Source organism: Dendrobates tinctorius, unplaced genomic scaffold (assembly GCF_039654945.1).
Source record: "Dendrobates tinctorius isolate UK_male_01 unplaced genomic scaffold, ASM3965494v1 ptg000177l, whole genome shotgun sequence".
Classification (NCBI taxonomy): domain Eukaryota; kingdom Metazoa; phylum Chordata; class Amphibia; order Anura; family Dendrobatidae; genus Dendrobates; species Dendrobates tinctorius.
The window spans coordinates 2,487,687-2,504,510 of record NW_027361844.1 but is presented as its reverse complement, the minus strand read 5'-3'; the positions used below and the strand labels follow the sequence as shown (position 1 = coordinate 2,504,510).

Sequence of the window (16,824 nt, the reverse complement as noted above, 5' to 3'; positions counted from 1 at the left end):
TAAGTCCTTGTTGAAGAGGTTTGTTGAACCAGTAGTTCCTGGGGTGGCACCTCCGGACCCTGTATTATTTGAAGGTAACATGGAATATGAGGTAGAGAAGATACTGGATTCCCATCTGGCTAGACGGAGACTCCAGTATTTGGTTAAGTGGAAGGGTTATGGTCAGGAGGATAATTCCTGGGTCTCTGCCTCTGATATTCATGCCAAAAGATTGGTGCGTGCCTTTTATCGGGCTCACCCTGATCGCCCTGGTGGCATGGATGAGGGTTCGGTGACCCCTCCTCAAGGGGGAGGTACTGTTGTGAGTTCATTTTTCCCTTCACCATTGAGGTCTGATGAACTCCCTCTTCTGGTGAAGGAAGGTAGTGAGGCTGATTACAAAGCACCTGAGGAGAATGATGATGACTGGGTGACTGGAATTGCTGACTGGATATAAGGCAGCCGACGCCCTTCTGCCTTGCGGGTGATTTCTCTGATGGTTTCTTGGAGACCAGTCTGATTCCTGCTCCTCAAAAGCTAAGTTTTCTGCTCTGCTTTTTGCATTTGTGTTTTGGTTTTGTTTTGCCTTGTTTTTCTGGATTTCTGCCTTTCCCTGCTGGATGAGCTGAATTCCTTTTTGCTCTGTCTTCAGAAAATACCTGAGTACTGATAGTCTTTTTGAAGCCTAGCATCTTCAGGGCTTTTTTCCCTATCAGTCTGTTGGCTCTTGTTTTGAGAGGGTTTTGGCGGATTGCAGACAGCAGCTTTTCTATCCTGTCCTATTTGGTTAGCTTGGGCCCCATCATTTGCTCAGCCTATCTTTCTATCTGTGTGAGTGTTTTTTCATCTTGCATCACCATCATTATATGTTGGGGGCTGCCTATTGCTTTGGGGTCTGCTCTGGGGCAGTTTAGATTTCCCTTTCTGTCTTTAGGCTATGTAGTTCTCCGGCTGTGATCGAGGGGTCTAGGGCACCGTAGGAACCCCCCCACGGCTACTGCTAGTTGTTGTTGTTAGGTTCAGGGGTCTGCAATCCGATAGCTGCCAACTTCTCTGGTTTTCTGGACTTAGCTAGTATTTCTGTTTTTGCCTCCTACGGTGACTCAGTCATAACACACTTCTAGCTGTAGCACATGGTCCGGAGTCCGGTATCCAAGGTTATATGTGTCATGATCCCAGTGCAGGTTTTTGAGCTGCACGTCAGAGGTTAATGTCTGGAGCTCAGTGCAGGTTTTGACCTGCACACCTCGGGTTAATGATTGTGGCCTCTTTTTGGTTCTGGGAGAGCTTTTTAAACCCCTGGGAAGCTCTAATCCCTGTCAGTTATACTTTTGCCTTTGGCCGAGTGTGGTGACCTCCGTTTGCCTGTGCCTGTTCGTTGTTATAGCTTGTTTATATGGTTCTGACCCGGTTCTGTTCCCCGTTGTGAGTTTGCCTGTTGATTTTGTACTGCGCTACCCTCTCTGTGTATGACTCGTTGCCTGTTATCTGACTACTCTCTGCTCGCCCCTCTTGTACCTTGCAGCTATCTCTGTGTATGACTCATTGACTACGTCCTGACTATCCTCCCTGTATATGCCCCTTGGTAAACTTGTCTCGCTGTTACCCTGCTAGGAGTTCTCTTGCAGCTCCTAGCTCTCTGGAGTTTAGGCCACGCCCCCAGCAGTCACGTGCAAAAATGGTTCTGCAGGTGGAACTGGAACTTGGTAATGGTCCGGTTCAGACTACTGCTTTTGATGACTGTGGTTCTGCTGTGAACCTGATTGATACCAAAATTATGACTCTTAATAAGATCGGGACAGTCAGGCTTCAGGATCCTGTTAAACTTAAGGCAATTGACTCGTCCCCTCTTACCCAGGACAGTATCTGTTGCAGGTCTGAACTTTTTTCTCTAAAAGTGGGTTCCACTCATGTGGAAAAACTAAGTTGTCTTGTGCTAGATAACTTGCCTGCAGGACTGGTACTGGGGATGCCTTGGCTTCAACGCCATAATCATACCATTGATTGGGTTACAGGGGAGATCACTCAATGGGGATGCAAGGATTAATGTGGTAACCTGGGACACCTTGTTAACGCTGTTAAATCCGTATCTGTGTCGTCTGTCGGTCTGGAAGGTATTCCGGAGTACCTGAAGGATTTCAAAGACTTTTTTTCCGAAAGTGAGGCTGAGGCGCTGCCACCACATAGGCCCTACGATTGTGCCATTGATTTAGTACCCGGAGCCAAGTTACCTAAGGCTCGATTGTTCAATTTGTCTGGGCCTGAGCGCCAAGCCATGAAGGAGTACATAGCTGAGAGTCTCCGCAAAGGGCATTTCAGGCCTTCTGTGTCACCTGTGGCAGCAGGATTCTTCTTTGTGAAGAAGAAAGATGGTGGTTTGCGGCCGTGCCTCGACTTTCGGGAACTGAACAAGATAACGGTTAGGAACACCTACCTGCTTCCCCTCATCCCAGACTTATGTAACCAGTTAGTTGGGTCCCAATGGTTCTGCAAGTTATATCTCCGGGGGGCCTATAATCTGATAAGGGTTTGGGAAGGGTACGAGTGGAAAACTGCGTTCCTCACATCAGAGGGACTCTTTGAAAACCTGGAAATGCCGTTTGGGTTAACTAATGCGCCCACTATTTTCCAGAATTTCATCAATGTGGTGTTTTCTGACCTGATAGGCCGTTTTGTTATTATTTATTTGGATGACATTTTGCTGTATTCCCCGGACAGCCAATCTCACTTGCAACATCTACAGACAGTTCTCCAGAGACTCAGGGAGAACCAATTGTTCGCTAAATTGGAAAAATGTTCATTTTTTGTACAGGAACTGTCTTTTTTGGGGTTGATTGTGTCCTGTGAGGGGTTTCGCATGGATCCTAAGAAGGTGCTGGCGATCGCTGACTGGGTTCAGCCTCGAGATCTCAAGGGGCTCCAGCGCTTCTTAGGATTTGCGAACTATTATCGGAGATTCATTAAAGGTTTCTCACAAGTGGTTAAACCACTCACGGATCTTACCCGGAAGGGCGCTGATGTAAAAAATTGGTCTGCACTCGCTAAGGAGTCCTTCTCAGCTATTGAGAAATGTTTCATATCCGCCCCGGTGTTGGTCCAACTGGACCCGTCCAAACCATTCATTGTGGAGGTGGATGCTTCTGAAGTATGGGTGGGGGCAGTGCTGTCCCAGGGTCCGGCCACCCTTACCAATCTCAGACCCTGTGCCTTCTTCTCCAAGAAGTTCTCTTCAGCCGAGAGAAATTATGATGTAGGCAATAGAGAACTTCTTGCGGTCAAGCTGGCGTTGGAGAAATGGAGGCACTTTTTGGAAAGGGCGGCTCACCCTATCGCGGTTGTCACGGATCACAAAAATTTGGCATACCATGAATCTGCTAAGAGGCTTACTCCTAGACAAACCCGTTGGTCACTTTTTTTTTCACGATTTCAGTTCTCCATCAATGTTAAAGCGGATGCCCTGTCCAGAAGCTTTGACCCGGTGTCTCCCCCCGAGCAGCCATCCTCCATTCTTCCCCCCCAGGGGTGGTAGTGGCGGGGGTCTCATCTGAGTGGGAACAAGAAATTCTAAGGGCTCAGGCCCTAGCTCCGGCAACCAGGCCAGGGGATAAATTGTTTGTTCCAGATTTATTGCGGCCTAGACTTTTGCAGGAGTTTCATGAGATTAGGCTGAGTGCTCATCCAGGTATCACGGCCACTAGAGAGGCAGTAGCCAGGGGTTTTTGGTGGCCTTCACTAAGGTCCGATGTCAAGAAATTTGTTTCTGCTTGTGGTGTGTGTGCCCGTTCCAAAAGCTTGCAGAACCGGCCGGCTGGGGAACTCATACCTTTACTGGTTCCTGATAGGCCATGGACTCATCTTTCCATGGATTTTATTACCGGCCTTCCACCTTCCAGGGGCAATACCGTGATCTGGGTGGTGGTGGATAGGTTTTCTAAATAGGCCCATTTCATTCCCTTGGCAGCATTACCCTCAGCAGAAACATTGTCAAGGTTGTTTGTGCAGCATGTGGTCCGATTGCAGGGGTACCCCTGAATGTGGTGTCTGACAGAGGTGTGTAGTTTGTGGCCAAATTTTGGAGGGCGTTCTGTATGAAATCGGGCATCTCACTCTCCTTCTCGTCAGCATATCACCTGGAGAGTAATGGTCAGACAGAACGCACCAATCAATCCCTGGAACAAATTCTCAGGTGTCTGATCTCCGCCAGACAGGACGATTGGTGTGATGCCTTACCGTTGGCGGAATTCGCAGTCAGTCCACCAACATGTCCCCATTCCTGATTAACTATGGGTTTAATCCGCATTTTGGGGAGTTTTCACTGGTGGATTCCGGTTGTCCAGGGGTAGAGGGGTCCGTTCAACGGGTAAAAAACCTCTGGGCTGAAGTCCAGCGTAATATCTCTCGGCCCAGGGGAGGTACAAATATTTTGCAGACAAAAAGAGAGCCTCGGGAGACATGTTTCAGGTGGGAGAGAAAGTTTGGCTTTCCACACGTAACATCAACTTAAAGGTACCATCAGCTAAGTTGGGACCAAAGTTCATTGGTCCGTACGAGATTATGGAGATAGTCAACCCAGTGGCATATAAGTTGCGTCTCCCTGCCTCCTTAAAAATATCCAATGTGTTCCATAACTCTCTGTTGAAATCCGTAGGTTCTGTCAAAGAGGACTGCGAGCCTGTTGTTCCTCCAGTGCTGGTGGAGGGTCAATTGGAGTATGAGGTCGGACATATTGTGGACTCTCGGCGGGTGCGCCGCTCTTTGCAGTATCTGGTCCACTGGAAGGGATATGGACCAGAGGAGCGCTCATGGGTCCCTGCTTGCTCTGTACATGCAGATCGCCTGGTTCTGGCTTTACATGCCAAGTACCTGGGGAAGCCTGGGGGTCCAGAGGCCCTCCGTTGAGAGGGGGGTACTGTTGTGATCGCAGTGCAGGTTTTTGAGCTGCACGTCAGGGGTTAATGTCTGGAGCTCAGTGCAGGTTTTGACCTGCACACCTCAGGTTAATGATTGTGGCCTCTTTTTGGTTCTGGAAGAGCTTCTTAAACCCCTGGGAAGCTCCAATCCCTGTCAGTTATACTTTTGCCTTTGGCCGAGTGTGGTGACCTCCGTGTGCCTGTGCCTGTTCGTTGTTATAGCTTGTTTATATGGTTCTGACCCGGTTCTGTTCCCCGTTGTGAGTTTGCCTGTTGATTCTGTACTGCGCTACCCTCTCTGTGTATGACTCGTTGCCTGTTTTCTGACTACTCTCTGCTCGCCCCTCTTGTACCTTGCAGCTATCTCTGTGTATGACTCATTGGATACGTCCTGACTATCCTCCCTGTCTATGCCCCTTGGTAACTTTGTCTCTCTGTTACCCTGCTAGGAGTTCTCTTGCAGCTCCTAGCTCTCTGGAGTTTAGGCCACGCCCCTAGCAGTCACGTTCTTCAGGTCCTGCCGTTCTGAAGTACGCACCTATTCGGCTGCTGCCCGCTCCATAGGTATCTTTGAGCACAGTTCGCTTTACTCAGGACACGCACACTGGCTCAGTGAGCAAGCTCAGTGCGGTGTTCCTGACAGTATGGATGCTGATGGTCCTGCAGCAGAAACCGGAGGAACGAGAAGCTGTAAATGCTCTGTTCCCAACTAAGACTAGGAGGCACAGCAGCAACTTGTGTGAGCCAGAAAAAGGAGGCTACGGCTGTCTGCCATACGAGGGGAGTTCTAAAGAGAGCAAGCAAGGGGAACTTCAGTGTAACTCAGTACTGCAAGTGCCTCAGATAAGCGCTAGAAAGGAGACTACACAACCCATCTGCATAGAGAGATTCCTAAGTTGCTTCCCAGCTGATCAATTCCTGTTCCATTTGTAATCTGGATCCTGGACTGCACTTACAAAGCACAGTAAAGGTAAAGGAAACTGCACCCTGTTGTGTCATTGCCTTCTTCCTGCAACCCCTTCAGCACTGCTACATCTCTGTGCCTAACACTGCACCCTCTTCCTCAACACCTATTACTACTGCCCTGGGACTACAGCTCTACCTGTGGGGAGCACTTACATCTTGCTGCCTTATACCATCTGTCCCAGAGGATCTGCCTGCAGCATCGGCTTAACCCCTTCATTGCTGAGCACCACAGGTGGCGTCACGTATCATCCACCTATAAACTTTATTCAGCTACGTTTCACCCCTTTTGCATGGACGCCCTGGGCCACGGACCGGGTCACCGCCACCGTGACACATCCCTCTGAGACACCGGCCCGGTACCGAGTACCCCACTGCCCTGGCGGGTGATCCACAACGTCCAACCTGCAGTGTTTACTGACCGTGGGAACATATCCTGTAAAAGCCACTTCCAGGTCATAGAGTTAGTCGGCTTGTTGGCATTGCGTTAGTGTTATTGAGAAGCGAAGCAGAATGGTGCTAGATCCGGAGACGGCGGCAGTAGGCGGGTATATTAATACACTCACCTTACATGCATATTTACACACATTTATTAAAATATATAGACTGGAGTGCTTCTTTAATAACCAGCATGGTGGTATTATAGGTCATGTAGTAGATCTTGATTTAATGCAGACAGGGTCATTTAAGTAGTAGAGACCTCAATCTGGAGAAGGGAATGGAGCCGGAGCCGGCCTGTGAGCTTTCAAATGCAGGACTGAATGTTATTCCCTGTCCAACCCTGGGCACAGTGATCTTATTATCTCCGCACAGGTACATTTTTTTAATACATAACTATGGAACTTATTTTTATTCTAAGATCTGTTGATTAAGCTGTACTATGAAAATCCTTTTAAGCACTTTGAGATGGGAAAATAAAGCATTGTAAGTATAAAATAAAGGGTTATATCAATACACTGCTCCAGTGAATGTCAATAACTAAGTTTACCTGGTCAGGTGGCAATCCACACTTTGTAGCCACGGCATCCATAATGGTTTCTGTGATAAAACCAGTCTGGGGAAAGCCAAATCCACGGAAGGCTGTATTAGAAGGCAGGTTTGTCTTGCAAGCCTTTCCACGACAGTTAAGATTGAGGAAGCTATATGCACTGTCCATCTTAAGCAGTGCCACTATTATCACCTGAAATTACAAATAAGACAGCAATCCAGCAATGTCATTTACAGGTTGTCATTTTTCATTAACATACTGTATTAAATTCCCTCGCCACTATAAGAAAGCGTATAGATGTAGACAGTTACCTTCATCTGATATTGCATGGAGTGTTATTTAAGTACTAGTAGTACATGGTGTCACATTGATACAATTACTGTTTTCTCTGCTGCAGATCTAGCAGTGCTCAAATGCTGAGCTGTGTATTACTCCGCCCACATTATTGATTGGCAGCTTTCTTTGTATACTGTACATTGACAAAAAGCTGCTAATCAGTGGTGGGGGAGGGGTTACACTGAGCAGTTTTCTAGAAGGCACAAGGAAGTCAGTCCTGTAGTGATAATCTCCTGCTGATAAAACACTGATTTTATTGAAACAGCAACACACAGCCCAGTAAATGACACCGATGGAATCAGGCTCTGAGCCCCTACATCATGCTGCTCATCATTCACATAAAGAACCCTGCTGACTGGTTTAAGAATATGGGGAAGCCGTTTGGAGCTTTTTTTACTTACATGTATGAATTTTTGTGTAAAAAAAAAAAAAAAAAAAAAAAAAAAAAAAAAATTTCAATAAGGTTTCATTAAAAATGTTGAACCCCTATGAATCGCAGTACCGAGACTGCATAATGAGTTATCAGTGAATCTGTCAGTGAGCTCTTTCTGATGACTCGATTTGTAAGCTTTATCTACTGTTGAACCCTTTTCTATGCTGAATTATCACCAGATGAAATTTTGACTTTGTGGTCATAAACAAGCTGAGAATGAGCTATCTGTCTCCGTTAACTCATTCTACACCCAGCTCTGTACAGTGATACATAGCGGCAGCAGAAGCTAAATCGTATAATATCTAGAATACAATATTATAAATAGCACTTGGTTATACACCGTGTGCAGAATTATTAGGCAAGTTGTATTTGAGAGGATTCTTTTTATTATTGAATAACAACTATGTTCTCAATCAACCCAAAAGACTCATAGATATCAAAGCTTAATATTTTTGGAAGTTGGAGTGGGGTTTTTTAGATTTGGCTATCTTAGGAGGATATCTGTTTTTGCAGGTAACTATTACTGTGCAGAATTATTAGGCGACTTAATAAAAACCAAATATATACCCATCTCACTTGTTTATTTTCACCAGGTAAACCAATAGAGCAACACAAAATTTAGAAATAAACATTTCTGACATTCAAAAACAAAACAAAAAAAAAAATCAGTGACCAATAAAGCCACCTTTCTTTACGATGACACTCAAAAGCCTTCCATCCATAGATTCTGTCAGTTGCTTGATCTGTTTACGATCGACATTGCGTGCCGCAGCCACCACAGCCTCCCAGACACTGTTCGGAGAGAGGTGTACTGTTTTCCCTCCCTGTAGAGCTCACATTTTATGAGGGACCACAGGTTCTCTATGGGGTTCAGATCAGGTGAACAAGGGGGCCATGTCATTATTTTTTCTTCTTTTAGACCTTTACTGGCCAGCCATGCTGTGGAGTATTTGGATGCATGTGATGGAGCATTGTCCTGCATGAAAATCATGTTTTTCTTGAACGATACTAACTTCTTCCTGTACCACTGCTTGAAGAAGGTGTCTTTCAGAAACTGCCAGTAGCTCTGGGAGTAGAGCTTCACTCCATCCTCAACCCCACAAGGTCCCACAAGTTCATCTTTGATGATACCAGCCCATACCAGTACCCCACCTCCACCTTGCTGGCGTCTGAGTCGGAGTGGAGCTCTCTGCCCTTTACTGATCTAGCCTCGGGCCCATCCTTCTGGCCAATCAAGAGTCACTCTCATTTCATCAGTCCATAAAATCTTAGAAAAATCAATCTTAAGATATTTCTTGGCCCAGTCTTGACGTTTTATCTTATGTTTCTTGTTGAAAGGTGGTAGTTTTTCAGTCTTCCTTACCTTGGCCATGTCCCTGAGTATGGCACACCTTGAGCTTTTTGATACTCCAGTACCACTGCAGCTCTGAAATATGGCAAAACTGGTGGCAAATGGCATCTTGGCAGCTTCACACTTGATTTTCCTCAATTCATGGGCAGTTATTTTGCCCCTTTTTTTATCAACACGCTTCTTGCGACCCTGTTGGATATTTGCCATGAAACGCTTCATTGTTCGGTGATCATGCTTCAAAAGTTTGGCAATTTCAAGATTCATCCCTCTGCAAGACATCTCACAATTTTTGACTTTTCAGAGTCCGACAAATCTCTCTTCTGACCCATTTTGCCAAAGGAAAGGAAGTTTCCTAATAATTAAGCACACCTTATATAGGTGATGTCATTAGACCACACCCCTCCTCGTTACAGAGATGCAAATCTCCTGATGTACATAATTGGCAGTTGGCTTTAAAGCCTATACAGCTTGGAGTAGGACAACATGTATAAAAAGGATGGTGTGATCAAAATACTAATTTGCCTAATAATTCTGCACCCTGTGTACACCGTCATTGCAAATAATGACAGCTTTAGATGGATTTGTATGGAGACAAGTCATTATATTTACTTCTAATAATGACTGCCCTAATTGAAGCATCAGCTTATACAATAGGAACAGTATGGTTACCAGAATAGATTCATCAGGGCTGCATCCAGCATTGGTGTAGAAAGTGACATCAGCACCTACGATTTTTCCATCATTCATAAACCCAACCTACAACAAAAAAATAACCATCAGAAGTCTGCTACATGACATCAGGAAAATAAATCACACTACAGAACAGAGAATTTGCACAAAAGTACAAATATGTGGAAAAAGGGGAAATACATCATTTTTGCATCATGGACAGCATAATACACTAACTCAAAAATACTAACATCACCTATAAATAATTAAAGTTGATATGCACCGATGGAAAAAAGACATAAGTCTTAAATTATGACATAATAAAATGATAATTAAAAATAGAGTCACGCAGGATGATGAAACAACTTCAAACAATGGAGGAACTTAAAGATATTTTTCTTACAAAAGGTCAATGGGTAATATGGAATATAATAGCAATAAAAAGGAGTATGGAATATGGATACATGAAAAGGATAACCATGGGTGAGTACAATAAATATGAATAATAAAAAAATAATAGTAATGCAAAAATAAATAGTTCTACAATATACAGTCATGAGCAAAAGTGTTGACACACTTTACATTGTTGCAGAAAATGAAGTTATTGCAATTACACGTTTATTTCTTTTGTGTGTATTGGAACAACACAAAAAAATGAGAAAAAATGCAAATTGGACTTTATTTCTCAAAGAAAAAGGGCAGGACAAAATTGTTGGCACCTTTCCAAAATTGTGGGTAACCCACTTTGTTTCAAGAATGTGATGCTCGTTCAAACTTACCTGTGGCAAGAAAAAGGTGTTGGTAATATGAAAACCACAGCTGAAACCAGATAAAAACCAGGTCAACTCAAGCTTTGCATTGTGTGTCTGTGTGTGCCACACTAAGCATAAAGAGGAGAAGAGAACTGTCTGAGGACTTGAGTGTATATATATATATATGCATATAATAAATATCTAATATATCTATTTCATAGGCACATCTTCATGACCACAACAGGTTACACTGCCTGTGTTGCCCATAGCAACCACTCACTAAGCATCTTTCATTTCACCAGACCTGTTTAAAAGATTAAATCTGAGCTGTGATTGGTTGCTATGAGCAAACCAGACCTGTTTAAAAGATTAAATCTGAGCTGTGATTGGTTGCTATGAGCAAACCAGACCTGTTTAAAAGATTAAATCTGAGCTGTGATTGGTTGCTATGAGCAAACCAGACCTGTTTAAAAGATTAAATCTGAGCTGTGATTGGTTGCTATGAGCAACAGCTTTCCTGCTCCACAACACCCCAGCAGACACTGACTGGGTGGGAGAAATCTAGCATCCCTGGGAACATAAGCTCCCAGCCATTGTCTGCCCCCCCAAAAGGAGCAGAGAGCACATGACAAAAATAAATCACCCCCTCCTCTATTACTGCCGTGCTCTATTGTTATCGGCGTAGAAAATCGCATCATCAGCGGCTGCACACAGAGCCGCACACAAAGCCACACTGCCAGGTTACATAACAGTACATCTCCAGGAACTTCCTGCTCAGCGCCACCTGGCTCGGGACTATGGGATGGAGGACGTGTGATGGGTATATGGGCACGGGACTATGGGATGGAAGATATGTATGATAGGTATATGGGCATGGGACTATGGGATGGAGGATGTGTGATGGGTATATGGGCACTAGACTATGGGATGGAGGATGTGTGATGGGCATATGGGCACGGGACTATGGGATGGAGTATATGTATCATGAGTATATGGGCACGGGACTATGGGTGGGAGGATGTGTATGATGGGTATATGGGCAAGGGACTATGGTATGGAGGATGTGTATGATGGGTATATGGGCAAGGGACTATGGTACGGAGGATATGTATGATAGGTATATGGGCACGGGACTATGGGATGGAGGCTATGTATGATGGGTATATGGGCATGGGACTGTGGGATGGAGGATATGTTTGGGTATATGGACATGGGACTATGGGATGGAGGATATGTTTGGGTATATGGGCATGGGACTATGGGATGGAGGAAGTGTAATGGGAATATGGGCACTGGACTATGGCATGAAGGATGTGTGATGGGTATATGGGCACTGGACTATGGGATAGAGAATATGTGATGGGTATATGGGCAAGGGACTATGGGATGGATGATGTGTGATGGGTATATGGACACTGGACTATGGAATGGAGGATGCGTGATAAGTATATGGGCATGGGACTATGGGATGGAGAATATGTATCATGGGTATATGGGCATGGGACTATGGGATGGAGGATATATATGATGGGTATATGGGCGTGGGACTATGGGTGGGAGGATGTGTATGATGAGTATGTGGGCACGGGACTAAGGGATGGAAGATAAGTATGATGGGTATATTGGCACTGGACTATGGGATGGAGGATATGTATCATGGGTATAGGGGCATGGGACTATGGGATGGAGGATATGAAAGATGGGTATATGGGCATGGGACTATGGGATGGAGGATGTGTATGATGGGTATATGGGCAAGGGACTATGGGATGGAGGATGTGTATGATGGGTATATGGGCAAGGGACTATGCGATGGAGGATATGTATGATGGGTATATAGGCACGGGACGATGGGATGGAGGATATGTATGATGGGTGTATGGGCACAGGACTATGGGATGGAGAAAGTGTGATGGGTATATGGGCACTGAACTATGGGATAGAGAGTGTGATGTGTATATGGGCATGAGACTATGAGATGGAGGATATATTTAATGGGTATATGGACACGGGACTATGGGATGGAGGATATGTATGATACGTATATGGACACAGGAATATGGGAAGGAAGATATGTATGATGGGTAAATGGGCACAGGACTATGGGATGGAGGATGTGTATGATGGTATATTGTCATTAGACTATGGGATGGAGGAAGTGTGATGGGTATATGGGCACTGGACTATGGGATAGAGAATGTGTGATGTGTATATGGGCATGAGATTATGAGATGGAGGATATGTTTAATGGGTATATGGGCACGGGACTATGGGATGGAGGATATGTATGATGGGTATATGGGCAAGGGACTATGGGATGGAGGATGTGTATGATGGGTATATGGGGAAGGGACTATGGGATGGAGGATATGTATGATGGGTATATGGGCATGGGACTAGGGGATGGAGGTTATGTATGATGGGTATATGGGCACTGGACTATGGGATGGAGGATGTGTATGATGGTATATTGGCATTAGACTATGGGATGGAGGATATGTATCATGGATATATGGGCACGGGACTATGGGATGGAGGATATGTATGATGGGTATATGGGCAAGGGACTATGGGATGGAGGATATGTATGATGGGTATATGGGCAAGGGACTATGGGATGGAGGATGTGTATGATGGGTATATGGGGAAGGGACTATGGGATGGAGGATGTGTATGATGGGTATATGGGGAAGGGACTATGGGATGGAGGATATGTATGATGGGTATATGGGCATGGGACTAGGGGATGGAGGTTATGTATGATGACTATATTTGCACTGGACTATGGGATGGAGGATGTGTGATGGGTATATGGGCACTGGACTATAGGATAGAGTGATTGATGTGTATATGGGCATATGACTATGGGATGGAGGATATGTATAATGGGTATATGGGCACAGGATTATGTGATGGAGGATATGTATGATACATATATGGACATAGGAATGTGGGATGGAGGATATGTTTGATGGTATATTGGCACGGGACTATGGGATGGAGGAGATGTATGATGGGTCTATCATAGAATCATAGAATCGTAGAGTTGGAAGGGACCTCCTGGGCCATCTGGTCCAACCCCCTGCTCAAAGCAGGATTTGCTAAATCATCCCAGTCAGATGTCTGTCCAGCCTCTGTTTGAAGACATCCATTGAAGGAGAACTCACCACTTCTCGTGGCAGCTTGTTCCACTCATTGATCACTCTAACTGTCAAAAAGTTTTTTCTAATATCTAATCTGTGTCTCCTCCCATTCAGTTTCATCCCATTGCTTCTAGTCTTTCCTTGTGCAAATGAGAATAAAGATGATCCTTCTACAATGTGACAGCCCTTGAGATATTTGTAGACAGCTATTAAGTCTCCTCTCAGTCTTCTCTTTTGCAAACTAAACAATCCCAAATCCTGCAACCTTTCCTCATAAGACAGGGTTTGCAGACCGGTCACCATTCTGGTTGCTCTTTTCTGAACTTGCTCCAGTTTGTTGATGTCTTTTTTAAAATGTGGTGCCCAAAACTGGGCCTTTTAAAATGTGGTGCCCAAAACATGCCCTATGGGCATGGGACTATGGGATGGAGGATGTGTATGATGGGTATATAGGCATGGGACTATAGGATGGAGGATGTGTGATGGGTATATGGGCACTAGACTATGGGATGGAGGATGTGTGATGGGCACGGGACTATGGGATGGAGTATATGTATCATGGGTATATGGGCACGGGACTATGGGTGGGAGGATGTGTATGATGGGTATATGGGCAAGGGACTATGGTATGGAGGATGTGTATGATGGGTATATGGGCAAGGGACTATGGTACGGAGGATATGTATGATAGGTATATGGGCACGGGACTATGGGATGGAGGCTATGTATGATGGGTATATGGGCATGGGACTATGGGATGGAGGATATGTTTGGGTATATGGGCATGGGACTATGGGATGGAGGTAGTGTAATGGGCATATGGGCACTGGACTATGGCATGAAGGATGTGTGATGGGTATATGGGCAAGGGACTATGGGATGGATGATGTGTGATGGGTATATGGACACTGGACTATGGAATGGAGGATGCGTGATAAGTATATGGGCATGGGACTATGGGATGGAGAATATGTATCATGGGTATATGGGCATGGGACTATGGGATGGAGGATATATATGATGGGTATATGGGCGTGGGACTATGGGTGGGAGGATGTGTATGATGAGTATGTGGGCACGGGACTAAGGGATGGAAGATAAGTATGATGGGTATATTGGCACTGGACTATGGGATGGAGGATATGTATCATGGGTATAGGGGCATGGGACTATGGGATGGAGGATATGAAAGATGGGACTATGGGATGGAGGATGTGTATGATGGGTATATGGGCACTGGACTATAGGATAGAGAATGATTGATGTGTATATGGGCATATGACTATGGGATGGAGGATGTGTATGATGGGTATATGGGCAAGGGACTATGTGATGGAGGATATGTATGATGGGTATATAGGCACGGGATGATGGGATGGAGGATATGTATGATGGGTGTATGGGCACAGGACTATGGGATGGAGAAAGTGTGATGGGTATATGGGCAGTGAACTATGGGATAGAGAATGTGTGATGTGTATATGGGCATGAGACTATGAGATGGAGGATATATTTAATGGGTATATGGACACGGGACTATGGGATGGAGGATATGTATGATACGTATTTGGACACAGGAATATGGGAAGGAAGATATGTATGATGGGTAAATGGGCACAGGACTATGGGATGGAGGATGTGTATGATGGTATATTGGCATTAGACTATGGGATGGAGGAAGTGTGATGGGTATATGGGCACTGGACTATGGGATAGAGAATGTGTGATGTGTATATGGGCATGAGATTATGAGATGGAGGATATGTTTAATGGGTATATGGGCACGGGACTATGGGATGGAGGATGTGTATGATGGTATATTGGCATTAGACTATGGGATGGAGGATATGTATCATGGATATATGGGCACGGGACTATGGGATGGAGGATATGTATGATGGGTATATGGGCACGGGACTATGGGATGGAGGATGTGTATGATGGTATATTGGCATTAGACTATGGGATGGAGGATATGTGTCATGGATATATGGGCACGGGACTATGGGATGGAGGATGTGTATGATGGGTATATGGGGAAGGGACTATGGGATGGAGGATATGTATGATGGGTATATGGGCATGGGACTAGGGGATGGAGGTTATGTATGATGGGTATATGGGCACGGGATTATGGGATGGAGGATATGTATGATGGGTATATGGGCATGGGACTAGGGGATGGAGGTTATGTATGATGAGTATATTTGCACTGGACTATGGGATGGAGGATGTGTGATGGGTATATGGGCACTGGACTATAGGATAGAGAATGATTGATGTGTATATGGGCATATGACTATGGGATGGAGGATATGTATAATGGGTATATGGGCACAGGATTATGCGATGGAGGATATGTATGATACATATATGGACATAGGAATGTGGGATGGAGGATATGTTTGATGGGTATATTGGCACGGGACTATGGGATGGAGGATATGTATGATGGGTCTATGGGCACGGGACTATGGGATGGAGGATATGTATCATGGGTATATGGGCACGGGACTATGGGTGGGAGGATGTGTATGATGGGTATATGGGCAAGGGACTATGGTATGGAGGATGTGTATGATGGGTATATGGGCAAGGGACTATGGTACGGAGGATATGTATGATAGGTATATGGGCACGGGACTATGGGATGGAGGCTATGTATGATGGGTATATGGGCATGGGACTATGGGATGGAGGATATGTTTGGGTATATGGGCATGGGACTATGGGATGGAGGATATGTTTGGGTATATGGGCATGGGACTATGGGATGGAGGTAGTGTAATGGGCATATGGGCACTGGACTATGGCATGAAGGATGTGTGATGGGTATATGGGCAAGGGACTATGGGATGGATGATGTGTGATGGGTATATGGACACTGGACTATGGAATGGAGGATGCGTGATAAGTATATGGGCATGGGACTATGGGATGGAGAATATGTATCATGGGTATATGGGCATGGGACTATGGGATGGAGGATATATATGATGGGTATATGGGCGTGGGACTATGGGTGGGAGGATGTGTATGATGAGTATGTGGGCACGGGACTAAGGGATGGAAGATAAGTATGATGGGTATATTGGCACTGGACTATGGGATGGAGGATATGTATCATGGGTATAGGGGCATGGGACTATGGGATGGAGGATATGAAAGATGGGACTATGGGATGGAGGATGTGTATGATGGGTATATGGGCACTGGACTATAGGATAGAGAATGATGTGTATATGGGCATATGACTATGGGATGGAGGATGTGTATGATGGGTATATGGGCAAGGGACTA

The 16,824-nt window shown here is 45.2% G+C and overlaps 1 protein-coding gene and 1 long non-coding RNA gene across 10 annotated transcripts in view; one reads left to right on the top strand and one right to left on the bottom strand.

Annotated features, from left to right (window-relative positions):
- LOC141054222 (aldehyde oxidase 1-like) overlaps positions 1-16,824 on the bottom strand; it is a 409,838-nt gene that overhangs the window by 76,863 nt on the left and 316,151 nt on the right. For all 9 annotated transcript variants that reach the window (XM_073551460.1, XM_073551462.1, XM_073551454.1 and 6 more), the window contains 2 exons: positions 9,630-9,716; positions 6,841-7,032 (listed from right to left, as the gene is read on the bottom strand). In XM_073551460.1, the coding sequence (XP_073407561.1) occupies positions 6,841-7,032; positions 9,630-9,716 (279 nt within the window). The remainder of the gene's footprint in view (positions 1-6,840; positions 7,033-9,629; positions 9,717-16,824) is intronic.
- LOC141054225 (uncharacterized) overlaps positions 1-16,824 on the top strand; it is a 140,436-nt gene that overhangs the window by 4,866 nt on the left and 118,746 nt on the right. The gene's annotated exons all lie outside the window — the stretch shown is intronic.